A 22462-nucleotide genomic window follows, 5' to 3' on the forward strand; every position below is an offset into this window, starting at 1 on the left:
TTCTAAATATAAAAAAAAAAAAAAAAACCCACATGTATATAAGAAAATAAGGAGGAATTCCTGTATTAACTAGGTGTAGGATAGAGTTCTCTAGGAGTCAAAAACCAACAAATAATAAAAAGGTCAATAAATATGACCACATTAAAAAAATCTTTTTAATTAAAAAGGAAAGAAATTCTAACATATGCTACAACATGGATAAAGCTTAAGGACATTTTGCTAAGAGAAATAAGCCAGTCACAAAAGAACAAATATTGTATGATTCCACTTATATGAAGTACCTAGATTAGTCAAATTCATAGAGACAAAAAGTAGAAAGGTTGGTTGCTAGGGGCTGGAGGGAAAAGGAAATGGGGAGTTGACAGTTTATGGCTACACAGTTTCAGTTCTACAAGATGTAAAGAGTTCTGGAAATTGGCTGCACAACAATGAATATAATGAACTGTACACTTAAAAATGATTAAGATGGTAAAATGTTATGCATTTTTTACCATAACTAAAAAAAAAAAAATTTTTAAAAGCTCATTTTAAACTCTGTCCTTGTAGGAGACCTGCACAAATTAGATGTCTAGGGGAAAATTTCTTAAGAGATTTTTCTCCAGAAAAGCAAAGGAGGAAGCATACTCATCTCCTGAGCTATCAGAAAGAGCAATCCACATTGATACTTCCTACAAGGAGGATCCAGTTAACTTTTGGCAGTGCATTTGCAAAACAGAAGAGAATTTGTGCAGTGGTTCTAGCATTAATCCCCATCGCCACCTCACCCTACTCACCCCCAACTCTTTTGAATGCTTTACCAGCACTAACTTCTGCAATCCCAAGAAATTCAGAAAAATCAAGACAAGATGCCTACTATGAAAACAGGTCAAGCATTTAAACAGAGGTATGGAAAATGTTTTCTTCTTCTCGTTTCCCACCCACCACATGCTAAATGGCTTTGCCTAGCTGCCTACCTACTTGCTTAAGTTACCCACCATGAATAACTCCTGAGTAAGCATATGAAAGAAAAAAATATTAAATCAACATCACATACTCACATATCCTAGTCTCAAGGCCTTGCAGAGCCCTAAAAAAGGGAGTTAGGGAGGGCACATATTGCATGGAGCACTGGGTGTGGTGCAAAAACAATGAATACTGTTACACTGAAAAGAAATTTAAAAAAAAAAAAAAGGGAGATGTATAAGATGGTAGAGGGTCAACAGTGTCAATAGAGTTCTAGCCCATAAAGAACACGAAGGAAGAAACACAATGCCTTTGGGGAATCTAATAAAGTTAACAGAAAATGGAGATAGGAAAAATATTCAACAGGGGCCGCTGCTTGAAGTTTCATCAGTGATAGTAACATATTCAGAGAAAAAAATGTATCAAAAAGATGTAGTGAGTTTGTTCCCATAGAAAACAGGGATTCAAAGAACGAAGGAGGGTGATGATGCTCACCATTCTCAAGGATAGGAAGGCACAAGACAGAAAAAGAGAACCTTTACTCTACCTTTGGGTTCTGCCATGTCCTCATGTGAAACAACCTCAAAGCTAGGTAAACAGGTAGATAAATAGATAAAGATATAAACAGATACATAGATATATGGATATGTACCAAGTTTTGATCACTAATTGGGCTCTCCAGGCTACCATATTGAAAGAAGTATGCTCTGACAAGTGTTTCAGGTATTGTTCTCACAGGAAAAGGACATTATCAAAAGAATGTCCAGGTCAGAGTGAGTCTATTTCTGACTGTTAACTCTAAAAGCACTGGCAAAATTTAGTTTCTAGGCCTTGGGCCAAAACAATTTCACCAAGCCGATACCACGCTGCAAGATCTCAGCTAATCAGTCTTCTATCAACTTTTCTCATGATTATGTAATGCATAATATTTAATTAAAAATGTTGCCATATTTTTAAATAAAATACCACGGGACTTATCCCATGAAGTGCATCACGGTAGTATACCCTAGTTACCCAAGTTCAGGAAGAACCTGAGTGCTTCATGAGAAAGAGAGTGTAAAAGAGATGGAAATGCTCTTCTTGCCCATTCAATAATATTTCATAATAATAAGACTTTCATAAAAAGATTTATAATCAACCTTTCTGAGCATCAATTTGAACACTGAATTACATGTAAGATGATCATATAATTTATCACCTACACCAAGACACTTTTTGAAAGTAAGAGAAAATATTTTTGATATAAACAACAGGCACAAAATAGGACTGTCCCATGCAAACAGAGGTATACTATCATCATAGTCTTATGGCCTTCATCACTGAATATTCATTATATATATACTTAGAAGGAGGACCAACACTCTTTACAATTAAAAAAACAACTAGAAGCTTTTGAAACAGTGATCTCAATTCATTATTCAATAAACAAAGTAATTTCCCAAAGACAGAAAAAGTTAGGATGACATTGGTCTGCTCATCTTCCCAAAAAAATATGTTCAGCTCAAGGTTAGTAAGAAAAAGAAACTCCTGGAGCGCCTGGGTGGCTCAGTGGGTTAAAGCCTCTGCCTTCAGCTCAGGTCATGATCCCAGGGTCCTGGGATCGAGCCCCACATTGGGCTCTCTGCTCAGTGGGGAGCCTGCTTCCCTTCCTCTCTCTGTCTTCCTCTCTCTGCCTGCCTCTCTGCCTACTTGTGATCTCTGTCTGTCAAATAAAATAAATAAATAAATAAAAGAAAAAGAAACTCCTACTGCTGCTGATAAAGCCATCTGTGCTTCAGAGACGGCTGACAGGTGCCTCCAGAAGAAGCAATCAAAAGTCATTAACGATCAAAATCATGACAATTAAATACAAGGATCTATTAGGGTCTTATTATCCAAATTTCAATGAAAATAATTCAAACACCCTCTTCCCAAAGAGAAGAGCAGTTACTTTAACTTTCTAAATCCATTGGTTACACTCTGCTTTTCAGATTATAACTGGAATAGCTTGAGCCCTCAAAATTTTTCAAGGGTACCCTCTTTTCTCATTGTAGATTTTCAGCCAGACCACTTTCATAACTAAGGAAACGTATTCTGGGAAGATGTGGCATTTTTAAAAATTCAAAGTTGAAAACATGTATTCTACAAATAAACCTACAATGAAGTGCTAAAAGGTTTATTTCTGATTTCTTATTTCACAAACTAGGAACTAGGCATAAAAATATTGGGCTATAAAATGCTTAAAAAGTAGATTACTAGAAACTAATAGAACACATTATTATCTATTGAGCCAATGATGGGTCAAATGGCATTTTGAATTCTTGCAGAGAATATGAATATGACCTTCATGTATACCATTTACAGAAAGCAATTTTATTTACATTTTTAAATCCACATAAAGGTGAAAGATGATACTGCTGCAAAATGGAACATTTAATTTTTTGCCCCAAGGCATAACTAAGCTCTCCCAAGGTCAAATGTAGCACAAGACTGAAATGAAACCAGGCTCTCCCCCCCACCATCCCATGCCAGCGGGCTTCAACTTCGGGCAGAAATATCTTGGATCTACTTATCCTTCAGAAATAGAAAAATTCCTAAATCCAACATGAGTAATTCTAAAGACTATTTTGTGAGCATTTTTCTACTATATTTTTTAAATCATATATCCAGACTATGATAAAAATGCCTAAGCTAAACTAGTTGAATGTCTGGGACTATTCTGACAGTAAGGTATTAAACTAAACAGATTTTGTGAAGTTTCTTAGTTTGTATCATCACACAAAGATTTTGCTCTTAAAAGAATATGGATTTGCATCTCTGTTTTATGTCTGGTAAACTGTCAAAACACAGGACTCGTAAAAATACCACAGGAGAAACTGGAATTTATCCCTCCTACATGCAGTTATAACCCTACAAATAAAGCTCTACCCTTCTCTCCCCACCTCCTCCTGTCCAGACAGAGCAAGTAAGTCACAAAACAGGTGTATAATTTTCTAGGAGAGATACAGATGTTATGGATCATTTTAAAGCCCTTCACAGATGACTGTGAGGGTTGTGCTTTATGCCCTGGTCTTAGTTATTACCTTACCCTGAGGCCCAGGGATCATTTTTCCTATCACTCAGGTCAATAGATGCAAACATCCTAAAGAGATTGTATCCCACATGCCATTAGCACTAGCTTAAGTCACAACCATTAATATCAAACCTGCATTTGTTACTCTTGTATCTCCCATTTGATGGGAAGCTCTTCCAGAGTAACTACATCTAATGAAAATTACTGCATTATGGTAACACCACAGCAATTTTATGTACACTCCAGCTGCCCAAATAAGGTATACCCAGAGGAGAGGAAAAGAAGAACTGTGCATTAAGGTGGAAAGCAACAGATATTTCTTTCAAAAACTTTAAAATGAGGCTCATTCTCCTCCCACTCCATTATGTGTGCCCATGCGTGCACACCTGCACACATGCCCACACACTCACATAATATGGTGCAGTAATTTAAAGAATTAGACTGCCTAGGACATCACCATCTTGTGCAAGACACATTCTTAATGACTCAATTCCCTCATCTGGTTAAAATGGAGTATTATTAATGATATGATTAGGATGGGCATAGTAATACCCTATCACTAATCATATTAACAAAACTTTACTGATATTAATAGTACCTGCCATCTGGATAGGATTGAGAAAATAAAGTGAGAATGAAAAAGAAAATCCATGCTAAAGTCCAGGCACAGTGCTTGGCTCCGGGTATATATAGGAATGCAGAATATTTTATCCCCTGCAGCCATCCCATACCTTTCCCAATTCTCATATCATATCCAAGACACAAAATTGTGTCTCTATGTAGGAACTCTGGGATACCCAGAGCAATGCCTTGGAAGGAGGCATATGGTGACAGACAGGAGACATTTGGGGCAGCATAGGAGAGGGGAGCCATGATTCTCATCCTATCAAATTATTTCATCTAGTACTACTGTGAGCTTACCGTTGCTACCACATTAAATGAGGAAAGTAGCCTATATCCTCCAGCCAAATGTCCCTGGACTTTAAAACCAGTAGGCTAGATGTTTTGACTACCTTGTGTTCAAATTTTAAGAGAATTTCAAGTGTTAAAAGTAATTAAAAGCAATTAGTGCTAATAAATATCAATATTTTAAATCAGATCTTAATAAATGTTCACATTGTTTGCCACCTGAAAATAAAACTTCACAAGAATTCTCACTCAACCAGGCAATCTGCTCCTTAGACCTGTCAAAGACTTGCGTCTCCGTTTCAATAAACATTTGATTGGTTGCTGTGGAAATGGCCTTCTTCTTCTGGCTTTAGTCACAATGGTTACTATTCACATTAAATACTGACGGCTCTCTGGGCAACACTAGGCAACTATACAGCAATAAGCAAGTAGGAAACCAAAGACAGAATGGCCCTAGGATAGAGTCAGTCCTTGCATTTAACCCATCTAAGACCTGTGCTGGGAGCAGGAGACCCTGGCCCAGACACCTTTCTGTCTAACGGGTAACAAACGTTTCTCTTTACTAGCTCACCACTCCTTTCAAAGCTCTTTACAGCACATTAACTCAGTTAACCCTCAATAATAACTCTACGGAGTAGAAAGTATTCTTAGACCCATATTACAGACAAGGAAATCAGGGTCTGACAGGTTAAAAGTTTGGCCCAAGGTCACAGAATCAAGAAAACACACTGCCATTCTCTTTTCATTAACAAGTCTTTTTCAGTGTTGCTTCCCTTTAGAACTGAAGTGAGCGACAGAGAGAGAGAGAGAGAGAAAGATATCCTGGGATGACTGAAAGGGGGCCTGTTTTCTCCCTCCTGTGGCCAGCTCCTCATTGGAGTCAAGAAGTCCTCCGCTTTATCCTCAGAACTCCACTATTTCTACCAAGAATTCATGGTGACACTTGCACAGGCCATGACATTACCCACCTAGTAGTAACAGTATAGTGTAGTAGAGTATAGTACAGTATAGTATAGTATATCTTGGTAGGATATCAGCCATCTTTCCACATATGCATTTGCCTTTAAAGCCTCTCTTGTTTTCTTTACCATTTGGTCGAGGAACAGAAGCAGGTTAAGGGGGAGAGGGCAATCAGGGTGGGGGGGGCACGGTTAGAATCCATCAATCTGAGACATGTGCATATACATCTGGCCACACATTAATCAGAACCATTCTAATTGTAAAGGATTTCAGTCAAGAATGCAAGGCAGGATTAATCACCTTGGGCTAAATCATCCACTTTTCATGCTTCCACTCTCCACATTTCAGAAAAGAGCTGCAGATCCAAAAGTGGCAGTTCAGCTCATCTGTGCTGGTGCCAAATCTGCATTAGTTTGATAATGGCTAGAGATTATGGCTGGCACTTTGGTGCAGCTGTTCATAACTCTGCCTTATTAAACCTAAAGAAATAAGGCTGAAAATCTAACATGAGGCACTCATCATTCAATTATGTATTTCTTGTGAAAGAGGCAAAAACTCTGCCATGTTCTGCAAAATCTCCACATCAATAGCAATTAAGTTTCACATCAAGACCAGAGAAATACTACACTTACTATGCATGAATAACTTCCTTTCAAATGCAATGGTTTGCATATTTCTCTAAATTTAATTCTGTAAAACAATAAATGATGTTGCCCTGGTACAACAAACTATATACAAATAACTGAAAAAGATATTTGAGTAAAGGTATGTTATATTTTTAATTTTAGAGATCATGTCATCAGCCCTATTACCAACACCATAGCTGCTCCAAGAACAAATCACAACTCACTATTCCACAAATAGATTTAGAATCAAACCTGGGATTAATTATAGTATTTTCATTGGAAACATCTCAAATAGAAAGTATAATGGAATTTGTGTAATCCAAACCATGTTTTAAAGGGTTTTCCATCACGCCCTAGTAGCATCAGCAATAAATATAGCCAGTTGGTAAATTAAGGCACTGTTTCTTACTTAAAGGAGATGTTAACAATAGTACAAGGGTCATTTTCACAAAGAGGTCCAAAAAAAAAAAAAAATCTCACTATTCTAGGTCATCTTTGAATGAAATGGGGGAAAAGGGAAGGCTTTCAAAAAGTAACTATGGTTTTTGGCCATAATAATTCTCAATATGATAAGGAAAAAAAAGTTTTATTCTCTAAATAAAAATACACAATTTAAAAAAAAAAAAAGGAAAGAAAATAGAAGAAAGAAATTCATAGTGAGGCTTATGGCATGTCTTTAAGATTCATAAACCAAGTGACAGAATAAAGAAAAATGTAGTCTTTAATACACATTTAAAGGAAGAAAAGAATGAGGACCTCCAATTTTTCTCAACTTTGCCCACATTTTTGGAAAGTAGCTGAAGAGATTTATTTTTTTTGAAGAGATTTATTTTAACAATTTCACTATATTCAAAAAGTCTAGTTTTTATGAAGTTTGAGGCTAACTTAAAACCTCCACTTATTTTCTTTTTCAAAAATGCATCTTAAATATATACAACTCTAATAAAAGGGTCAATATGTTGTTGATCATTTTAAAAAAAATTATAACATGATATTGGAGGGTGTTTTGCTTTTTTTCCTTCACATTGACCCATGGATCTCCTTGTAATCTGGCAAATTAATAAATGCATCTTTCCTAAAATTTTGCTTGTGATTTCGGTGTTGACTTGGAGTCTTACAATCAGTTTCAAAACTGGTCAAGTACATAAAAGAAGGGGCAGCCTTATGATTAGCACATCAGTGCACAAAGAGGGACAATAAATATCCATCACACTGTCAAACTCACTGAAAACAATCAAATATTTCACCGAACCATTTACAACTATTGATTGCACACAAAACGTGACTTTATATTCTTCCTATTTTAAATAGATGCGATATTTTACAAGGACTTCACAAGTAAGAGATTGCGAATGTAAAGCAGTCCATTAATTTTATATAAGCTGTTTTATATACCTGTGGGCCTCTAATAACATTCAGCTACAAGGTTACAAGAAGAATCATTTTCTAAAGTTTGGGTAGAGAGGTTGCTGTATACATACATAACTAAAATTCTAGCAGTCGTGACAGTAGCTTCTCTTTACCAAAACTGCTTTCATTCTGTGACTGAAAATACTGACATGAATAGGACATCAGTATAGTGTCAGTTACCAGATTGCTATCAAGGAAATGTTACTGTCAAACTCAAGTTGAAATTTCAAGGCCAGCAACTTAGAAAACAAAAGAATTCCCCACTATAATTCCCCATGGAATCCTTCAAAGAGAGATGTCCAGATGTATAGCTAATCTTGCCGTGCTATGTGTGTATATGTGTGTGTGTGTTTAACTTGGAAAGGAGAAAGACTTCTAAGTCAGAAAATTTTCTCCAAGCCTTTCTACCATAATTTTTCTTGGTAATAACCTATCTTGGAGAAGAAAATCTGTGTCTCCTTCTTTCTAGACTGTGATTTCAGTTTTATTAAAATTTGTCTGGATCTGCAGTATGATGTCTTTGTGTTGGCTCTGGAAGGCCATGTTACACTAAGTATAAATGTTGTGTCTTGTGATGGGTTAGGGACAGGGAGAGGCAGAAAAATGTAGGGCCTTTAAGGTGTTTCCAGCTAGCTCTTTCTGCTCAGCTTCCTGCATTATACTGCAATTTTGCCATGCGAAGCAAACTGTACATTTTCAGTGAGCGGTTAGCCTGGCCTTTTGTTCCACTAAGGTAGTACAAGCTAATAAATGTCTTCCACTTTATTGGAATCTCTCCTTAAAAAGGCATGACTGTGGGGTCTGGTCTTATAGAGATAGTCTTTTAGACTTGAGAAAAGTAAATTAAAAGGACATTCCTGCTAATATCAAAGCAGGCTTATTACTTCAATATAAGCACTTCCTTAATTTTTGTTCCTCAGCATGCTACATAAATATAAATAAAAAGGCTCTCTGCTGGATGCATGTTACATATATCTCACAGAGTTTAATTATAAAGCCTCTAAAAATGAAGATGGTGGGAGGAAATGATGTCAGTAGATCATACAGTCCCGGTATTGAGTTAGCTGGCTGTCTCTGACAGCATGCAAACAAAGACACTCAGGTAATCACAATATACCATGAAACGCTGGGCTCTGAGGAAAAGAAAATCCAAGTGAATGTGAAGGGTATTATTTCTACTTTAGTGCTTGTAAGTCCATAATTTTAATTTTTGTTTTCATTGATGCTGTTATAGATGTTACTATAATTGTGATAATTTTAATGCAATTAAGGAGGTGGAGTTAGTTTTTTTAAGGGCCACACCATATCTTCTCTGCTAGACTGATCTGTTATAAAGAAGGGCCCAATGAAGGCCAAGAACTCAAAAATACATAACCACTCACAATACATGCACACACACACCACTTTGCTGACCTTACGAGCAATGACATTGTAGGAAACAGTGAAGACACCCGCACAAGAATACAACTTCCAACCCAGCAACTGCCCACCAGGGCCGGCAGGCAACTTCTAAGAGTGAGAATGTGCCTAGGAGTGCAGGCTGCACAAATCAGGGAGAAATAGGGAAATGTTGTGTGATTCACTAGGCAGGACCCTGGACACAGTAACGACTTTAGTGGATTAAGGCGGGACCCATTCCCAGTCTTTAAAAACTGCAGTGGGCTGGCCTTCGGGCAAAAGGCCAACTTCTTGCTGGAAAGAGGAAGAATGGTCTCAGCCAGGCCTTCTAGAAGACCCTGGAGGCCAGGCTCCTGAACCGTCCCTTCCATTCCTATTCAATTCCCAGCTTCTCTTCACCTCCAGATTGGTTCTCTTCTTGAAGGTTTGCCTTTCTCCAAACTGGCTTCTCACAGAGAACGATGGAGCACTGCCTGCCAGACCTCTACTTCTTTAATACTGCACGGATTTGCAGAAGCGGGTATCCTGAAAGGACTACCTCTTACACTGAGGGGAGAGAAACCGACAGAACTTCCCAGCCAACCTTCGCCTTTGACACAGAGAACCCCTAGCGCCAACTCTGGGTACTCCTCCGTTTATTTCTGGACCAAATCAACCGTGTGACCACCGCCAAGGAAGAACTGCGCATACTTTAAATGCCCACAGTGTTGGCTCTAGGGGGTTCAGAAAGGCCAGGGGAGAGTGTACAACAGCAGCCGGAGAAGGAGGTTGTAGGAAACAAGAGGCGGGACAGTGATTGTGCATGAGTGTTTGCGGTTTGTTTGGGGTTTAGGGGCTTTCTGTCTGTCTGTTTTGTTAAGTAAATAAGGAGAAACTTCCCCCTACCCCATCCTGGTTCTAATGATGATAGATTCCACGCTGCATCAGGCCCCACGCTGCGGAGCCTAACCACACGGAAAATAATGAGGCTGCATCCCAATTCGTCTGCATTAAAGTTGAGCCAAGCACTTTCGATAGGAAATATATCGATTCTTTTGCCCGAGCCTTGGTTTGTCCTGCTCCCCGTGAATAATTACTGCTCCTTTAGAAATTCATAATAATTACGACTTCCCACCCTCTACCCGCGTCGCTCTTTAAGGGCGCCTGAACATAGAGGGTGTCTCCAGGGCTCCAGCCGTGTTCCCTGCAGGTGGGAGATAAGGCATGAGTCACTGCTCCCCACTCGGCTTTACTCTGAGGAGAAAGTTGATCCCCTCTCTGTACCTCACTTTCCTTGTGTGTCAAACGGGGCTTTTACATTGTTAAAGACAAAAGTTCTACATCACTTGATTCTTAAGGGGGGGGGGGGCAGACTTAACGAACTGTGCGAAGGAATGCGGACAGGGGAGAAGAAAGTGGGGGAGCAAGAATTCAGCTCCCCTCAGCCTAAACTCTGTGGTAATCACGTGACGCCGCAGCCACGGAGGTTGGGGGGAAGTGGTGCAAACGAGCCGATCTGGCCAGAGGAAACTCTACGGACCTGGAGATCTGAGCTCCGTGCTCCCGAAACACCGGGAGAAGGAGGCGGGTCGTAGAGTCGCGACTGGGCGGTAGAGAAGTGTCTGCGGAAAGCGCCAGCTCTACTGGAGTAGGGACAGAGCCGGCGCCGCCCGGACAGAGGAGGGCTGCGGTGCCGACTGCCGGCGGCCGGGCGGAGCCTGTGGCTCTGTCCGTGGTTCTGAAGAACCGCTCGCGCGCCCGGGCTTACTCAGCCGCCGACCAACGACCCATTCAATCTCGGTGCCCGCGACCTCCCTCCGGGGAACTGCCGCACTCCTGCCGGGGGGAACTGCCGCACTCCTGCCGGCTGCCCCAGAAGCACAGAAGCTCGCCGGCGTCGACGAAAAGTTCCCCAGAAGCTACGCTTTGGTGTGAAAGCTTAGGGTCTAGACGCGAGAGAGCTGTGCCTCTGTTTTCTTAAACCAGTTGGGATTGCTCGAGGTCACCCGAGGCTAAAAGCAGACAATAGAGCGCGCAGCTGTGGCGGCAGCGACTCCGGCTGGCAAACTTCCCGGGGCCCAAACACTCTGCGGCTTTGGTGAGACGACAGGGTTTCCGAGTCTAGGGTATGAAACCTACGTCGAAGAAAGTTTCCTGCCTCTAACTGTAGAAGACGACTTGAAATGGCCTTTAAAATCAATGGATGAGGAGGATTCTGAGACGTCTGTGTCCGGAGGATGCCCCCTCCCTCTGGTGGGACGAGGGCGTCCAACCTCCCTTTGCTGCCTTCACCGTCACTAACTCGGATCCTTCCCGTCAGAATCCTTTAGGGTTACGAGGGTGATGAGCCAGGCCTGGCCGAAGTCAGGTTCAACAGGAACGCGCAAAGTCCCCAGAGCCAGTTTCTAAGGAAACACTCGGTATTTTTAAGCGGCAATTTGTCTTATTGTGGGAAAAGAAGCACTAAATGAAAAGCCTCTCGGCTCTCCATTCTCATGCAGATGAGGTGATGCTCTCCGGCTGCGGCCTGTGTATCCCCCTCCCCAACTTATTTCCGGCTTGAAGAAGAAAATACCCATATTAATTTAAAGGAAGTAGGAACGTTAAAAGTCTTCTTGCTACTCGGCGTTGGGAGAGGCAAGCCGAGACACTCTCCCTGCTCTTGGGACCCCCACGGTGCTCTCTATCCCAGAGACCCGACTCTGGGCGCCACCTTGCTTTCCAACACCCAGAGCACCCATCTAAACGACAAAGGAACTTTCCGTAACGACGGGCACCTGAGGAAAAGGTTTCTCTCGGTCCCACCCCCAACCTCACCCCCGCCAGCCCGCACCTCCATAGTAAACAAAATATACAAGAAAAAGCTGTAAGGAGGGTAATTAGGTTTTCAGCCCGCAGCAAAAACGCCGCGTACTCAGTAGAAGTTTAAGCAACAGCCAGAAAACCTCGAGGGCAGACGGCAAACTTGGAAAATGCGCAAACGCGCTCCTAGGCGCGCGGACGGGCACGAAGAAGCCGCCAATATATATTATCTCAATAAAAAGCCGCTCTTGGAAAGCTTGCATAGTAATTGAGATGGGCGCTCATTTCTGATCTGGGTTGGCATTTCCTCATCTCGAGCTGACAGAGCCAACTCAGGAAATTGCTGGTAATATTCATCTGGGGAGCACTTTCATTAAACGTAATTCATTCGACTTTCACAATAAATTGAGAGACATCCTTACAGCGGAACCTTTTTATCCTTGATTAAGTGCTTGCCAAGCTCTGGTTTCCCACTTTATTGTCACATTCCTTCAAGCAGAGTCGTCAACATGCCAATCGACAGCAGAAAAAATGTGTGCGCCTTGTTTACCAAGCTCCGGGAGGGGTTAGTGCTGACATAGAAAAAAAGCTGATCGGAAGCTTGAGTAGCGGATAAATCAAGACCGCAACTTCCTGCAAACACGCCTCCGGACCTAAGCAATAGTGGCGAGGAGATTGCAGGGCTAGGCGAGAGAGCGTACCCGCCTTGCCACCCGGCTGCTCCTATAAACAGAGGACCCGACCGGCGCCTCGCCAGGCAGCGAGCCTGCCTGCCCCTATTAATTAAAATGGCGAAGACTGTTTAGGTCTTAGAATGAGATCTGAAGCTCCAGAAGGACTTGGTTGCTTCAAGGGAACTTTCCAGGATCGAAACAAAGCTAGGCACCTTACTTAAAAACAAACAACTCAGAAAGAATGTACACTTCCTAACTGGCTACTTGAGAGCATGCCACTTTCAGAGCTTCCATCCGGACAGGGGAGTGCAAGAAGAGTGTCATTCCTCATTCTCAAGATACCCTTTTGACTCTTAAAATCAAAGCAGCGACAGCCAAACCCATTTAGGGCTCTTCAGACCCGGGAATTCCAACTGAAGCTGAGGAGCACCTTGATATTTCAGGACTGGGTGTACCTTTGCCAATTCCTGGTCCCTTCTCCCCCACCCCCTATAAAATCAGAGAAGGCCAAGACAGAAAATTACTTATTTGAAAAAGCAATATCCAAATGCTTTCATCACTCAAATGTCCTTTTGAAAATATTGTCCATGGTGGTTATTACCTGGACAATGCTGTCAATTTCTGTAGTCTGCAGAAAATTTTCCCTCAGATAGAAAAGTAGGACATTGGGCACCTATCTCAAAAAAATCAACCAATTTCCCTGCCACTAGATATATTTTTCACCCAGACAACACTTATATTAAGAGGAAATAGCCGTCAACAATTCAAAGCCAAATAGAAATCAGCTTCGCACAAAGAGGAGCCACGAACTTAATGGCTTTCCGAGAAAATACAGCTGAGAAAGTTGGAGTGATTCTGGTTCTCCCCTTCTAATACTTAAGACAGTTTCTCCCAGAAGCTATCACTAGAAGGCCCCAGACTACCATAATTCTCCTGAAGTGTGGCAGAAGGGCAACCCACCCAAGTGCTTCCCACACACCAGGAGAGCTGCTTTCTTGGTCAACAGAAAATTGGAACACTTCAGTAAAATACCTGGAATAGCAGCAACTTTTCCTTCCACAGAGTCCTAGAATATGTCTTGGGACTGATAAGTTTTCCTGCTGTGCTGCTGGGGCACAGGCTCCTTCAAACCCCAGGTTTTGCTCCTGTATCAGGAAGGCTGGTCTTGGGGAGAAAGATCAGGAAATGCAGTGGTGTTGGGGAACTTTTAGTACCACCTCCAAGAACTGGCCTTAACAGAAAACACTGACCAGCCACTGTCAGGTAGTTAATGTACTTTTCTTTTCAGGAATAAGCTCAAATTGTACTATTTTCAGTGGGCAGTGGCTTAATTTTCAAAAGATGTGAAGTGCCCATACCTAGTCCAAAGGATAGACACAGATGGTCTCTCTCCTGCTGCTTTTCCCTCTCACCTTTCTCAGTTCTTAACAGCCACCTTCATGCTGAGGGAAATCACCCAAACAGTCTGGCTTCTAGTAGTGCAGAGGTAGTATTCCATGTATATTAATCACTCTTTAGTCTCTATTAAACAACTGGAGCAGTATTCACATTTTAAGGACACTCTAAATTCGAAGGAATAACTGACTCAAATATTTTTAAGGACAAGGTTTTTCAATTCTTACCCATATTGGTTTAAAAAGTAACTAGATCATTAGCAATTTGAATTCCTAGCAGAACTGGTGGGACCTAAATTGGAGGGTGAGGAGCCTCTTCTCATGAAAACAGAACTGTGGATGTGTGACTGATCACAATGACATCATTCAACCCCTGACCAGATTCTCTGGACTCAATTTCTGAGTAACTTTTTGTTGACATGCCCAGGAAGTACTCATTAGATTCAGTCCTCAACTCTAAAAATGGCCACAGGTGAGCCACCAAGAGGACACCTTTGCTTTCTGCTCCAAGGTGCTCACCCTGTGTGCCCTGGCCTATCCTTCAGTTTGAGCCACCGAAAAGAATGCAATTGAGGACTCCCTTTCTTCAGAACCAGAAATCACATTTTCCTAGTGTATCCAGCGTGTGTTTCAATTGGTTAAAATGCTGTTGTCCTGTTACCCCCATTCTATCCTACTGAAAACATCCTGGAATCAGTGCAGAACTGACAGGAGAATAAAGATTGCAGGGCCTTTTTTTAATTTTTAAACAAGTATTGATACACCGTAGGTTCTTCTCCTGACAAATTGAGACTTTTAAATCTATTATACACAAAATTCAATACACAGAAAATTTTTTTGCCTTTATTTTTTAAAAATGGTTTCCTTCTTCCCTGCATTTATGGCTGGAGTTAGCCCTGTGGTGATTTTTGAGTATGCTAGCTAATATGCTTCAGAAGGTTACTTTGTAGGCACATTTCTAATTAACTTCCTAATGCAGTACTAAATAAGCTTCCAGTTTGAAACAGAACAGACTCATCTCTCAATAAACACAAAAACACTCAAAATTCTCAACATAGAGCAGGCATCCAAAGAAACCTGGGCCAAGAAACATTTTGAGAACATTCACTCAAATACAGGCAGAAGAGTGTGACTTAAGAATAGAGCATTGACCTGCTGGATAGAGAATTGTTTTTCACTTAAAAAAAGAAAAATCCCCAATTTGGGAACATTCGAGGTATTTCTCTATAAGCAGAAGCAGGAATATTTTTGTGTAAGAAATACCTACACAAATCTTGTTCCCCTGGACTCAATGTGGCAATCACTCCTTGGAAAACATAACTGGGATTCCAGAGGCTTAAAGGGAAAGATACGCTGTGCTTTCAGCTAGGAGGCAATGCATAAATAGAGCACCCTGTCACTTACCTTGTGGTGTGAGCTCATATAGACATAAAATTACTCATTAAACTCCATCTTGATTTATGGCAATTCAAGGAGGAAAAAATAAAATAATGGTTTTGCCACTCCTGCCTTCTTGGAGTGTAACTTGAAGCAGCTCCTGGCCAACTGCATGCATCTATTGCAGTTTCTTGCAAAGATCCAGGATGTTCTAACATACGGTTATAAATAAATGATAAATTCAGTCACAGTAAATGGTGTTTAATAAAATAGATGGAGAAAGAAGCTTCAGCCATTTCAGGTCTATCTCATTGCCCTAGAGTTTTAATGAAGGCTCTCCACTTCTTTACCTGCCTAGAACCAACCTGTCCCGACTGCCCGATCACCCTTTTAAGTTTATTTCCGTGGTAAAAACCAGCTCCCTGCTCTTCCAGGAAAATATCTTGGAATTCTGAGGGCAAATAACCATAGGATTACAATCCCTGGAAATACTACCTTGGGTCACAGCTACCAGCCTTTTGTTTTTGTGGTACCGTGTGGTTTCTAATCCCCGACATACAAAACAACTTTAGATCAGAGAGAAAAGAATGGACTTCTAAATCGCCTTCTCTATTTTATTGTTCACATTTCGTATTGTTTTGAGTGAAACTAGAAAAATTGTCTCCTTTCTCCGCATTGCCAAAAGGCATTCAGGTAATGAAGTCTGTAACTAAACGGTAATTGAATCAGCATAATTTGCACACTGAATGGTTTTCAAATGCTCCCAGTTTACAATTAAAGGAGAATTAATGCGCTTGTTGTTGAGAACGCAGCGCATTAGAATAAATCCAGCACTGTTGCTGTAATGAGTGGAAAACGGTTTAACTGCCAACAAACACATTTAAAATTTAACACAACGTATTGATTTCACTTCTGCTTTTGATAGATTATTTTCCAGACTATCGAAATACTTGCTCCAAGCAATAAACTGCACCACAGCCGTGAGCCTTTGCGGGGTGTGAGCACAGCTGTGCTTTCAAGGACATAAAAATAGTCTTGAGGTTCAGGCCATGCGTAAAGGTATGCAGAGGAAAGGGGCAGGAGGATTTCCACGGTCAAGGGAATCGTTAATATCCCTCCTCTGTAGCTTTCATTTTGCGGTCCCTCCCCCTTCTTTCAATAAACAATTTCTGTATTTCTTCTAGCCAAACTTTCTGCCCTTCGTCTTTGGGCTCTCAATGTCAGTGGACACGGGGCGGGGGGAGGCAAGAATGACTGAAGATGGGAAATATTGAGGACAATTTTTGCATTCTGTCTGCGTTCCAGCCGGGGAACACACAGACTTCGGTGACTGTCAGAAAGCCTGTTCTTTTGGATTGGCTGCCCTGGCTTTCACCTGTTTACCCCAAGGTGTCCTGTAGGCGAGGACACTGGCGCGCAGCGCCCTCTGGCGTCCGCGGGTGCGATAGTCAGGAGATAAAGATGCAAAGACGGGCGACACAGAGGGTTCTTGGATTGAAGCTGAAACCCGTGAAAGGCACACACCCTCACATACGTATTCACACACGCGTATACATACACACTCATTAACATAGAATTCACACAACTAGCAGCCCCGCAGTCACACGCACCAGGTCAACAGCTGGGAAACGCTCTCAACTGAAGGGTTGGCAACACTTTTGCTCCTGGGCTTGTGGGTTCTGAAGCCCTTGGGATTGAGGGACGGCACCGCCCCCCGCCCCATCCAGTTCTTCCAACCCCATTAGAGAGCTCGGGCTGCCTAGCCCAGCGTTCCTCGTCCCTAGCCAGAACACACTGGGCCCTCCGTGCGCTTTTGTGGCTCAGAAATAAGCTATGGGGTGTCAGCGCACTGAACACAACTTCGCCAGCAGGGTGCGAGTGTCCCTGGCCCTCCCTGAAGCCAGACACAAGAAAATTGCTCTCTCCGTCTTGGCTCTACGCGGTGCCCACAGCTACCAATTCACCTCCATCCCCAGTTCCAACAGTGTGCAAATTCCAGATCCCCCCCCCCCCCAAACTCCACTCCAGAAAGACTCGGACAGTGACTTTGCTTAGTATTTTCCTGACAACAAGGTCTGCCATTCCCTAGTAAGGGGTTCAGCCCTGGAACTGGGGTTGGGTTATTTTGTGGAAAGAAGAGATTGGGAGGAGAGGGAGGAGAGCAGCTGCATGTTTGCCGGGGCAACCCTGAGCTAACTCTTATCTAATCGCTTGTGATGCTCTTATCTGATAAACTTGTACTCTGTGAATCCTGCAAGTGAACAAAGTTACCTTCACTTCTTTGTGTCGTATCTCCAAACTGGGGGACTAGGTGGGTGGATTCACTTTCAAAGTCAGAGACCCAGGCAGATTCGTGCTCCTCACTCTCTACCTCCATTTCCTTTCGTTTAAACTCTGTAGATTAACTAATGAGAGTTCCATGTATATTCAACCCTTTCTATATTCAACCCATCTCTCCCCATAAAGCATCCCGTCCCACAATCTCCTCGGTTTCAGGATGTCTAGGGCCACCTAGATTCTTTTCAGAATCGCGTACAGGAGATAGGGGGACTGGAGCAAGAAATGAGGGTGGGAAACCCGGAAAATCCCGCAGGGATCCAAAGACCAGCTTGCCAAAGTTGTTCCAACACGGTCGCTAGGAACGCTGCTCTCGCTGCACTGGCTGTCTCACCCTCCTCCCGCGCGCCCCTGGTTGTCTGGCCTCGAGACCAGGGTGGGATTGCGGGGGCGCCGGGTCCGCAGCGACTTACCAAGTAGACGGCGGGCTGCAGGAGGAGAAGCACGTACCAGCACGCAGCCTGCATCCTCCCGCGTCTCAAACTTCCTCGGCGGTGCTTTCGCTGAGTCTTTGTTCCTTCAAAAACATAGATCCACCTGACATCCACTTTACAGAGCAAGGAGCGCTCTCAGCAGCCTAGATACAAATGAAATTAGACATCCCATGACCACGCGGGCAAGGTTAGGCTTGGCGACCAAGCGAGGAAAGGGGGTCGTAGAGGGGAGGGGTGGACCAAAAACCCCGGGGGGGGGGGGGCGCAGGAAAAATTGAAAAGCGAGTAAATCCAGCGCCCGAAACCAGCGAGTGCGCGGTCCGCAGGCAGGCAAGCAGGAGGGTGGGAGGATGAGGGGTTCCTTGCGCCCTGCACTCCTCGCGTGCGAATTCCCGGGTGATGGAGACAGGAGGTGGTGGGGCACAAAGAACCGCGTGCGGACTGGTTCTGAGCCCAAGTGTCTCTGGCAGCGAGATCTGTCCTAGTGTTTGATGGCTGGGCGGCTCGGACTTAAAGGCGGCGGCTGGTTCTTCACCAGCCCTGGCCGTGCTCACACACGTACACACCAGCAGAGAGAGATGGAAAGAGAAAGAGAGAGGAAAGCGAGCTGGAGGGATTGGGTGAGGGAGGCGCGGGAAGAGGAAGGGGTAGGTAGAGCTGACCGGGATTAGGTGCTGGATATCTTCACACGTTCCGTGGAGTGGGGGTGGGGAAAGGGAATGCAATTTGCATACAGTAAAGTCGGGCTCAGTTTACCCATTCGAGTCCCCTGCACAGAAATACACGCGCGTACAAGCACATCTTTGGCACTACTCTTTTTTTCAAGCCAAGAGGTAGAGTCAGTCGCTAACTTCTAGAGCGGAAGCCTGCCCGGGTCTGTGAGGTCACCCGCCAGGCGCACTCTGTCCCCCAACCAGGGGCCCTCCTGCCAACCCTTTCCCGGTGTCCCACCACTCCGCCCCAAGATACCCTCTCCCGGACTGTAAAGGCGAAGTGTACGTACCGCACAGGACTAGGGGCGAAACCGGCGAGCAGGGACCGCTCTGGGCAGGCTCCATGGAGGAGCTACTCGGGCCTGGCGTCTCCAGCGCCCCGGACATGCCCTCCCTGGTGCTTCATCTCCATGCTCGGGAGCGGACCGGTCCCGCTGCCTCGTCCAGCCTCGGCGAAGTCGGCGTCTCAGCGCCCGGGTCGCGCTCAGGCTTGGTTCCGTGGGAGCCTAGGCTTGGCACAGTTGGATTCACGGTGCAGGAAACTTAAGAGGCAAGAGAGGGAGGGGGAAGCGGAGGAGAAAAGAGCGGAAAAGAGAAAGGGAGGGAGTAAGAGAGGGAGGGAGAGAAGCGAATGCGCTGGACGGACTGGGACCGCCAGCTCTGGCTCTGGGACGAGCAGTCCCGGGCTCCTTGCTTTCCGAGGCTGCCGAAGGAAGGTAGAAATGACTTAAGGGGAGGAGACTGGGCAAGTCCTAGGGACTCGAACTCGAGAGATAAAACACTGGCCTTTCCAAGAAAAAAAACAGACAACAAGCGCTAACGGTCCGAGTTTCTGAGGAAGGGGTGGGGTGGCAAGACCTGGAGGTTCCTGACGCACGGAGCAGCTGCACGCCTACCGCAACATTGGAAAGCCAGGGAGCCACTCCGGAGAGGAGTCTCGGGCCCTGTGCATGGTCCTGCCCGGCCACTGGGGGACGCGCTGGAGCACGCCGGGGTTCGGGACGCCGACGAGGTGGTGCTTTCTCCGTAGGTCTGCCGCTTGCGCCGCCCACCTTCCCGACACGGGCAATTACATTGGCACATGGGTGAACGATTCCTCAGAGACTAATTAACACCCCGAATAAATAGATCACGCTCCCAGGCTCTCGGTGGGCCAGGCCCGCAAGGAGAGGTGGCTTCTGCGGTGTCTCTGGTGGCCGCAGGGCCCAGTCCCCCGGGGGCGTGAGGAGGACTGCGACCCACAGAGGAGTGGTGGGGAGCGTAGTGGGGCGATGCGCAGGGCAGGAATAGGCGCAGAAGGGTGCAGGGCCCCCCGGCCCGCCTCGAGAGCGGACTGGGGGCGCCTCGGACCTGTGGCTGCGGGGCCCGATGCGGGGGCGCTGCGGACCTCCAGCCATTAAGTGCGCGACAGCCGATAGGACTGGGCGACCTTGCGCGAACGTTCGACTCCTCGCCGCGCTGGGCCGTTGGAGCGGAGTGGGGTGGAGGGGGAACGCGGATAAAGGCTTTGAGCCTTTGCCATCTCCTCGTTTCTGACACCTTCTACCAACCAGCGTCTCCCACTCTCGGCTCTTTGCTCTGACTCTCGCTATCTTTTCTCCATTTCTCCCTTGCTGTCTCTCAGTATCTTTCTCATTCTGTCTCCTTTCTTTCTTGTGCTCTGTGCCTGTTCTTCGGCTTTATCTTTCTACTTCTCTTTCAGGAATTCCAACTCTCCATCTCTGTATTTCTCTGTCTCTACCTCACCCCGCCATTCTTCTCAAACCTTGTCCTTTTCTTCTCCCCTTCACTCCCTCCAGCACACAACCCTCAAACCAGCTTCGTCCTTATCTGATGAGATCCCGGGACCAGGCCCTTCTAGTACTGGCCATGCCGCCAGCACCTCCTCAGGGTGCCCAGACTCAGTAACTCTGAGCACGGCTGAAAGCATTTTTCTTGCCCCCACTTCGTTGGTTACTTCTCCAAGCCCGCCATTCGCCAGAGCTTGACCTGGAATGATGCCCTCTACACAATGAAAACTCCATGAATAATCTGTAAGAATTGGGCTGGAATTATCTCAGGAGCCCTAGCTGATGGTATCCAAATACTATCTTGTGATTGTTAATGAGTCTTAGGAAGTCCTTTCCTCCAGTGTGGCTACTGGACACCTCAGGCTCCACCGTTTCTGGCCCTTTGAGGGCCCAGACACAATAGGTCCTGGAGGACTATAGGTTGAGTTCCCCTGGAGAAGCTGCTAAACACCAACAATCAGCAGAACCACCCTTTTCTGGAACAAAGGCAGAAATAACCCCACTGAGACCTTCCCCTGGAATCAGACCTCCAATTCAGATCCCCACTGGAGGACATACTGCCAGGCACTTTGAGGCCTACCCTTTCCCTTCCAGCTACAAATAGCTCTTTAAAGAGCAAACTCTTCTAATCTCAAAAGTTGTACTCTGCGGCTGTGACCTCTTGGAATTCATTCGGGCATATGCAGAGTAAGGCAGTGAGGCACATTTTCCAAGTGGGACTCTGAAAATGCACTTTGGAAAAATGCACATTTATATACAGCATAGTTGCACTGTTATCTTGGCTATCTTCATTTACCTGGGTTTTCATGTTCTCAAAAAGTTTAAAGAAAAAAAGCCTTGGGGCACCCATATCTGAGGCTGAAGGGTCCAAGTAGAGCAAGGGAAGCTTTGTCTCCACCCTTTAGGATTCAAGAGGCCATCCTCAAATTGATCCCCACTCATACAGGAGCTCCCAGGCCCTTCCAGGCTGCAGTGTGGAGCTGGAGTGAATGTTGCCTGCCTCTCCCCAGATGCTCAGGTACAACGCTGTCAGGGCTAAACTTGGAATATGACCTTTGGGAAAAAACGAGAAAGAATCAGGCCAGCTTTGGGATATACCAAGTTCTCTTTTCTAAACCTTACTTCAGAAACATTCTGCCTCTAGTGCCATTTAGCCTTAAAAATGACTGCTTATGAAATAGAGAGACGATCAAGGACCTTAAAATCTCTGTCTGAATGGGACTGATTATTTAAGAAAAGCACCACAGGCACCTTGTAATGGGAACTGGTCTGACACTTTGTTCTGTGACAGAGGGTGCCAAAGAGCTTTTTATGGTAATGACCTGAGACCTTCTGCCCAGACATTCAACTCTTACTGATCCTATGAGACACTTGGCCTGAGATATGGAAGAGCAGTGGATTGTCATTTTTTGTACCTTTGCTAGAGTTTTCATTTCCTGTAGTACTCAATTAGAAAAGGGCACTAAGCCAGCTAAAACTTATCATTGTTTCTGCTAAACCTCTCCAATTTTAATGACATAATATTGGGGGGTAGGAGGTAATGGGAGACAAGGATGGCTCATTACCCCTCCTTCTTCCCTATCATTTGCTTTAAAGAGAAGTAAAAACAAGGACATGATTTTCAGACATTCTTCTGTTTCAAGTGTTACCCCACTCTAATATACA

The 22462-nt window shown here is 44.4% G+C and overlaps 1 protein-coding gene across 2 annotated transcripts in view; it reads right to left on the minus strand.

Annotated features, from left to right (window-relative positions):
• The window catches only part of NXPH1 (neurexophilin 1), a 297325-nt gene extending 277761 nt beyond the window's left edge, over positions 1 to 19564 (minus strand). The window contains exons 1-2 of one of the 2 annotated variants that reach the window (XM_046020955.1): positions 19298 to 19564; positions 18274 to 18437 (exon numbers count right to left, since the gene is read on the minus strand). In XM_046020955.1, the coding sequence (XP_045876911.1) occupies positions 18274 to 18327 (54 nt within the window). In that variant the 5' untranslated portion in view covers positions 18328 to 18437; positions 19298 to 19564. Of the gene's footprint in view, positions 1 to 18273; positions 18438 to 19050; positions 19138 to 19297 lie in introns of those variants that run through there. The other variant, XM_046020956.1, reaches the window with a different exon arrangement.
• Between the last annotated feature and the right edge of the window lie 2898 nt (positions 19565 to 22462).

Source organism: Meles meles, chromosome 10, assembly GCF_922984935.1.
Source record: "Meles meles chromosome 10, mMelMel3.1 paternal haplotype, whole genome shotgun sequence".
NCBI lineage: Eukaryota > Metazoa > Chordata > Mammalia > Carnivora > Mustelidae > Meles > Meles meles.